This window comes from Doryrhamphus excisus, chromosome 11 (assembly GCF_030265055.1).
Source record: "Doryrhamphus excisus isolate RoL2022-K1 chromosome 11, RoL_Dexc_1.0, whole genome shotgun sequence".
Classification (NCBI taxonomy): domain Eukaryota; kingdom Metazoa; phylum Chordata; class Actinopteri; order Syngnathiformes; family Syngnathidae; genus Doryrhamphus; species Doryrhamphus excisus.
The window spans coordinates 10,592,736-10,600,363 of record NC_080476.1 but is presented as its reverse complement, the minus strand read 5'-3'; the positions used below and the strand labels follow the sequence as shown (position 1 = coordinate 10,600,363).

General features: G+C 42.0%; 1 protein-coding gene across 4 annotated transcripts; it reads left to right on the top strand.

Moving 5' to 3' along the window:
- Positions 1-918: 918 nt before the first annotated feature.
- micu2 (mitochondrial calcium uptake 2) lies at positions 919-6,926 on the top strand. 4 transcript variants are annotated; one of them, XM_058086077.1, is made up of 12 exons: positions 919-1,222; positions 1,660-1,786; positions 1,891-1,922; positions 2,795-2,870; positions 2,998-3,045; positions 3,266-3,348; positions 3,719-3,772; positions 3,844-3,941; positions 5,186-5,357; positions 5,503-5,611; positions 5,693-5,850; positions 6,676-6,926. In XM_058086077.1, the coding sequence occupies exons 1-12, from the start codon at positions 1,019-1,021 to the stop codon at positions 6,775-6,777; spliced, it is 1,263 nt and encodes a 420-aa protein (XP_057942060.1). In that variant the 5' UTR covers positions 919-1,018; the 3' UTR covers positions 6,778-6,926. The 4 variants fall into 4 exon arrangements, with proteins under 4 accessions (XP_057942060.1, XP_057942059.1, XP_057942061.1 ...); XM_058086076.1 differs by having other exon boundaries at positions 920-1,222; positions 1,657-1,786; XM_058086078.1 differs by having other exon boundaries at positions 921-1,222; positions 1,657-1,786; positions 6,688-6,926.
- The last annotated feature ends 702 nt before the right edge of the window (positions 6,927-7,628 follow it).

The following is a 7,628-nucleotide window of genomic DNA, read 5'->3' as shown; positions in this document are numbered from 1 at the left end:
TGACGACATCCCTCTCCCTCCCACTGTTCTCTCCTCACACCACCATCGCCCTTTGTCTCCGCCTCACTGCAGCGTGGCCAAATATTCATGAGATGAGTAGGAGGGGGAGGAGTTGGAGTCTAAGGGGAAGTCAAGGTATCCGCCGTCCATCTGCCAACCGTGTAATATCAATATAGTACAATGCATTTGGACAGTAATAAATACAAACAGTATCCAATATTAATAAATGACTACTATAGTCACCTTTACACTCACACCATAACAGTAGCCCTTGGTATGTTATTGTTGTGTGTCTTGTGTGTATTATTGATATCACATTATCAGTTATATGACAACTATCTTAGACCTGAAAAGCAATGTAGCTTTAGCGTATGGTGCCTTCCACAGACATGCCAGACGTGCAGCTCTGTTTTGACATAGAAAAATATATGATTTTTAATCTTTCATGTTTTTACAACTGGTTTTGCTATCCAAATAATAGGTAAAAAAAAAAAAAAGTAATAGGAAAAATACACATAATTTGCAAGTAGAGTTGGACGACACTGCCAATTTTGGTATTGATTCAACACCATGTAAATACAGGACTGGTATTGCCGATACGGATATTGATACTGATACATTTTTCAAAATTAATGTAAAAAAAACAATTAAGTAAGAAATGGCTTGAATGTTATTTTTTAATGATTTCTGATTTTTTTAAATTTGTTAAACATAATTCGAATCATTATAAAAACTAATAATAATAACAATAAATATTTTTTTCAACGAAGCTTTTTGTGAACTATTTCACAGCATATAAATCCGTGAATATTTAAATAAATAAAGTTTCGCGCTTTCGGGTTGGTTGTTTGGCCTCACGTGACCTAGTTTTCCGGTTTGCCAACAGCCAATAAAAACCGAAGAAGAAGAAGCGACAGTCGGGTCTTCCGCCACATGGGGGCGTGGCCATAAGAGTAGCTAGCATACTGTACCAGTGAGCTACCTGTCGGCTACCAACAGGAAGGCTAACTTTGAGGAAATGGCCTGCGTTGGAAGAGCAGCGAACTTGCTAAGGAATGCTGTTAAGGTCTCACGGTCTCCTAAAGGCTTAGCATGGCACCGAGTTGTCGGACCCACCATTGGGGGTACAATTGTCGGAGCGGGGGTCATCTGTTATTATTACAAATTTAATGTAAACAGCGCAAGTTTGCCTCTCTTCGTCGTTCACGCCGAAGAGCAAAAAGTGAGTATACAACTCTAACACTTTTTATTTCTGACCTTGACTATCAAGAAAAACGTTCGTATTATTATTATTATTATTATTATTATTATTATTAACAAAGCTGTTTTAAAGGTGTAACAAAACATAAGTGTATGTTTTAAAGGGCGTTGTCAATGTGTAACGCCCCCTAGTGGTCTCTTCCTTTCAGACTCAGAGTCATTATTGGCAAAGTAGAGTCAAAAACTTCTTGGTAATCTGGTTTGGGTTTCCAGAGTCCAGGTTTCTTTTCATCCTCCATGTTTAAGCTGGTGTGAAGCTACAAACTTTATTTAATTTAGATCATTTTGAAAAATAATACATTTACAGAGGAACATGTTCCATGGTGGAAACAAAATGGTGAAACCTACGCATGCTTGTTTGAGATCTTAATCTTAAGCCCCCTTGTCGTGTTTCAGCAGGCCCCGGCTCCACAGATGTCCGCCCGAAGGAGGCGTTTTATCCAGTTTGCCTCAGTTGTTTACAACGAGGAACCCTACATGACACCGAGAGACTTCCTCTTCTCTGTGATGCTGGAGAATGTTGATCGTAAGCAGCGTTGTTTTCTACGTTCTTATTAATGGCAACATGAATGCAAAACATGAACAAAAGTTATATTTGAATGTTTTTGACCTTGTTTCCTATTTGTTCAGGAAAACTGCAGAAAAGAGTCCTAACAAAAGAAGTACGTGTATTTCTCTGAAAGCTCAATACATTATTGTACATGGTGTACTTTTGGGGGGGGGGTGACCGTGTCAGTAGCCACGTTTACATGGACCCAAATATTCCAATTCCATTTGGGTTATTTGCTCAAACGGAAAGAATGTAACGTTTGTTCCGAAAGAAAAGTGCCAATCCGAATGAATATATAATTGGATTCCCAGGGGTGGAATATTCCTTTCCCCAATCCGATTGAGGTATCTTGTACCCGCTCAAACAGAAACTTGTCAGGGTGCGTTCTTATTTGTGGTGTTTTTCTTCTTCTGTTGTTTATTGACGGTTGGCAAGCAGCTTTCGTGTGCATTAGCGCCATCTGTGGAACAGAATCTAAACCCTTCTATACGCCATTCACAAGTCCAGTTTTATTAAAAAAGAAAATACATATCTATATAAAACATGTGCCGAGCTTAATTATAAAATATTAGCAAGATTGAACTTTATCTTTTCCTGTTCCCGGGTGCATTCTTTCAGCGAATGCTGAGATATGACGTAACACGCAGCTCGAGACGTTCTTCGATTTATAAAAGAATGGAGGCGAGCAATCGGCACTGGACTGCTACGAAAAGTTTGTTTTTGATTCAAACTAAATTTCAAGACTGGACGAAGGAAAAACTGGCAATACGGAGTTATTCCAAGAAGGGAAAGAAAAACTCAAGGAAGTCGGTATCACGTGATGTTGGTGTTTACGCTTTACTGCGTATGCCCCATTGACTATTCTGGTTGATTATAGCGGCGCATGTAGACAAGAGATTGGAATATTCCTTTCCATGTATACCATTGCTTTCGGAAAGAGAAAAACTCCTCATGTAAACGTGGCTATTGTTCGTGTTTTTGCAGGAAGTGGATAAGATGGTGACCGCCGCCTCCAAAGCTCGACCTGGCAATTCTTTGTTCAGACTCTGGGGAGACAACGGTAAGTCGTGAGTGAACAGAACGAGGTTACGGCAGCCCTCCAAGTGCTTCATGTCACCACCTCAAATGTTTGTTTTCATATTTCTAACTGCAACTGTCAGTTGTTATGATTCTGTTTCATTATGCAGGTTTGATATCCTACACAGAATATCTCTTCTTGCTCACCATTCTGACAAGTAAGTTGGAACCAGGAAGCGGGCCGCCACCGGTAATTTAGTATTTGGGAAATTAAGTTTAGCAACCAACAAAATATGTATGTCAATAACTGTCAAACAGCTATGACACAACATGAAAAGTTATCTTGTTATGTGATTGAAGGCCAAAATACGTGAAGTGGACATAGCCTTAGCCTTTGTTTACTCTCATGATTTGATTGATTGATTGATACCATTGCAGAGCCACGGACAGGATTTCATATCGCTTTCAAAATGCTGGACGTGGATGGGAACGAGCACGTGGACAAAAAGGAGTTCATGAAGGTAAAGACGGCTGAAGATCCCGATGGCAGCCATCACGTGGTATCTGAGCCATGGGGATCTTCCTATAGATCTATGCTATAGATGCATTGATTTGTGCTCTCAAATGTGCTTTTTAACGCTGCCTGATGCTCTGCACTGATGCTGTCACAGTTGGAAGGTGAGGTTTCATACAGCATACCATGTGTTTGCATCTTTGTAGCCTGACTCAGCACTTCCTTTAGTCCCGTTTGCTCCCACGTTCTTAAAAAAAATGTTAATATCTTTGTAAAGGGACTGTTGCAGTCATCATAAGGTGTATTGTTTTTGGATACCAGGTGAATTGCTTTAATGGTTCAGTGGTTTTCATGTTCAGCCTTCTTATGTTTTCCAGCTTAAGAACATCATTGGAAAAAGTAAGATGAGAATCTCAAAGCCGGGCACAGATGTGAGTATTTGTTTTATCAGCATCCCCTTTTTGTCCAGTTTTTTGATGTTCCGTCTGCTGAACGCTTCCAGAAACCGACGGAAGAAGTTGAGCCTGTGAAAACCACACTGCAGGCTTACTTCTTTGGGAAGAGGGGCGATAACAAGTTGCAGTATCAAGAGTTTCACAAGTAATGAGACACATTTTAGATGGACAATGGATGTGGTTTGGAAGTAACATCTCCAGGAACAGTATTAGCTACGCCCTCAAAAATAACATGCATGGCATGGCAGACGAGTGGTTAGCTAGCAGGCCTCAGAGTTCAATTCCACCCTTGACCATCTCTGTGTGGAGTTTGCATGTTCTCCCCGTGCATGTGCGGGTTTTCTCCGGGTACTGAGGATAAACGGTAGAAAATTAATGAATTTTATGTATACACTATATTTACCACTTCCACACAGAATGGGAGGAGAAGTGTTATTTTTTTTTTACTCTTAGGATGTCAGACATTTTATAGCTGACTTCATGCAGCTAGGAGACCCGAGTTCAATTCCACCCTTGGTCATCTCTGTGTGGGTTTTCTCCGGGTACTCCGGTTTCCTCCCACATTCCAAAAACATGCTAGGTTAATTGGCGACTCCAAATTGTCCATAGGTATGAATGTGAGTGTGAATGGTTGTTTGTCTATATTTACCCTGTGATTGGCTGGCCACCAGTCCAGGGTGTACCCCGCCTCTCGCCCGAATACAGCTGGGATAGGCTCCAACACCCCCTTGTGAGGAAAAGCGGTAGAAAATGAATGAATGTTGTTATATACTCAATAATAACATCACCTCTTAGTACGACTGCACAAATATTGATTTGATGTTTCATATTTCATGCTACTAAAATGAGATTATTGCTGCGGTGGAGCAGTGGTTAGCATGTTGGCCACACAGGCAGGATATCTGGAGTATCTGGGTTGGAATCCCCGTTGGGAAGTGTAGTTTTTGTAGGTTCTTTCATTCATTCATTCATTTTCTTCCGCTTATCCTCACGTGGGTCGCGGGGGTGCTGGAGCCTATCTTCGGGCGAGAGGCGGGGTACACCCTGGATCACATATAGACAAACAACCATTCACACTCACATTCATAACGATGGACAATTTGGAGTCGCCAATTAACCTAGCATGTTTTTGGAATGTGGGAGGAAACCGGAGTAACCGAAGAAAACCCACGCATGCACGGGGAGAACATGCAAACTCCACACAGAGATGGCCGAGGGTGGAATTGAACCCGGTTCTCCTGGCTGTGAGGTCTGCGCGCTAACCGCTCGTCCACCATGCAGCCCTTTTGAATGTTCTATTTTGACTAATATTTTTGTCTAATCCTCGACTGTCAGTGTATGAGATGTGAATCCTCAGAACACGCATGTCCTGTCATGTATGTCTGGCAGGTTCATGGAGGACCTTCAGGCCGAAGTCCAGGAGATGGAGTTCCTGCAGTTCTCCAAAGGAATGGACACGATGCGGCGGGAAGACTTTGCCGAGTGGCTACTCCACTACACCAATGAGGAAGACAACGAGGTCTACTGGGAAAACATGAGGAAGAGAATCCCTGCTGGGCAGGTACTCGAACATACACACGGTGTTTCCCATGTTGTGTTCAGAAGGTCAAGTTAAAGATGCTATCACTCTTTATACTTTTTCACCTAAAGAACATATAAGAACATCAGAACTTCAGAAAACTAAAATGTAACATGAAAATTGACAGAGCATCACATTCGAGGAGTTCAAAGCCTTCTGCTTGTTCACCAACAATCTGGAGGACTTTGCAATATCCATGAAGATGGTCAGTGAAGCCAACCGTCCCGTGGGAATGGGTAAAGACCTCAGTTCGAGCTCCGGATGCAAAATCAAAAAAACCTCGGCTCACAATTGATGCTCTCATCTTCTGAATGTAGCCCAGTTCAAGCGAGCTGTGAGGATCGCCACAGGTCACGACCTGTCGGAGAACGTGTTGGACACCGTCTTTAAACTCTTCGACATGGACGGCGACAACTGCCTGAGCCACAAGGAGTTCATCGGAGTGATGAAAGACAGAGTTCTTCGAGGCCTCAAGGTGGGTAAATCCATCACTGTTGTTTATTCGGGGACACTTGGGAGAGTCCAAAAGATGAATGGTAGCGGGGGTGATGCACAACAAGGAACCATAGTACATAAATCATCATTACCTGGACCATTAGCAAATGCTGGATCACAAATCCGCGTGGATCCAATGTAACTTTTTACTCTTGACCAACAGACATAAACCAGATCTGGCGGCGCCGAAGAGGCTTAGATTGTCGTTGGGAGTGATGAGGATGTTCAGGATTAGAAAGGGAACAGATCAGAGAAACAGCCTGTCTGGAGGACCAGGTCAGAGAGGTCAGCCTGAGGTGGTTCATCCACGTGAGGACGAGGGATGGTGATTGTATTGGATTAGAAGGATGCTGGAGGTGGGGTTGCCAGGTAGGAAAAGAAAGGGAAGACCACAGAGGAAGTTTCTAGATGTTAAGAGAGGACATATAGGTGCTCAGGATGAAACGTGCACCACTGTGGCGGCCAAAAGTAGCAAACCTGCTAACATGTACTCTTTTTATGTATTTTGACCCTTCAAAACATACTGCACATCTCCAAAAAAAAAGGAAAATGAGCACATAGCAGAATTTATTACCTTTTACCTTTGTTAAAGTCTAAAGTAGAACATAGAATTGCATTGAGACAAATTCCGAAAACCATAAAAATGGCCACCGTACTGATTTTTGTGTGATATAACCAAACCGATGGTCTAGTCATCGATGCACTGATCCTACCCGCACACATCATGGCGCGAAATCCCTGTCACTCTGCTAGTCCCGTGTATTGGAAGTATCCCAGCTTTATTCCATGTGATAAACATGTGCAGGTGCATCCACAGAATGGCTTCTCCGGCTACTGGAAGTGTGTGAAGCAAGAAACCCTGAAGGGAGCCAAGGAAGCCCTGGGAGAAGGCGGGTGTCCCATCTGAGTGACCTGATATCCCAGGACACGTTTGAGACCCACTGCTGCCCTACAACATTTTCAGATTGCAAATGTAAAATTGTATTTTTTTAAAAATATATATATCACTTATTGTATGTACAAATGATGGTGTTCACTAAAGATGTTGTGGGATGAGCTTGTGTGTGTTGTTGTCAATTAGCACACTTTCTTACTTAGTTTCATACTTACACATAGTATTATGAGTGCATGAAAGTGTATTCATGATATATATACACACACATATATATATATGTGTATATATATATATAAATTATATTGTAATGTTAAACTTCCCCCCATTTGCTGTTTCCCAGGTGCATTGAATGCACCGTCATTAGCGTCTTGTATTGAATACAGACGGAAATCGTGAGGCACATACAACAACTAGCAAAACAGCATTGACGTGCGTGCGCAAGGAAATTTCTATATTTAATCGACACGCAACGTTTAAATTGTATGTTTGGAAACACAAAGATTCACAAAGAACCACGGGAAGCTCGACAAGACGTCCGTCATTAAAAAGGGTACAACCACAACACGGACCAGTCTACCGGCACCTCCCCCTTCTTCCCCGTGGAGTTCCTCGTCGGACACCGGGAACAAACCAAGCAAATCAAGTCAAAACAAGTGCATCTTCCCCTCTGAACTAGATGCTGTTATAACGCCTTTTTTCTGAATTTTGAAACAATTTCAAAGGGATATAAGTTGTTTTACACTTTCTGCTCCCCACTACTGTATTAGCCTACCTTCTCCTGCATTCGTATTAGCAGTATGTTAAGACATGAATATAAACAAACATTGATTCCACTGTTGAAAGTGTCACTTTTACTTTGCTAT

Excerpts from the sequence above, each read along its gene's own strand:
- micu2 (XM_058086076.1), top strand. The coding sequence starts at position 1,019 with ATGGCCTGCGTTGGAAGAGCAGCGAACTTGCTAAGGAATGCTGTTAAG. Across the intron at positions 1,923-2,794 it reads AAAGAGTCCTAACAAAAGAA|GAAGTGGATAAGATGGTGAC; the intron begins GTACGTGTATTT and ends GTGTTTTTGCAG. Across the intron at positions 3,773-3,843 it reads TCTCAAAGCCGGGCACAGAT|AAACCGACGGAAGAAGTTGA; the intron begins GTGAGTATTTGT and ends GAACGCTTCCAG.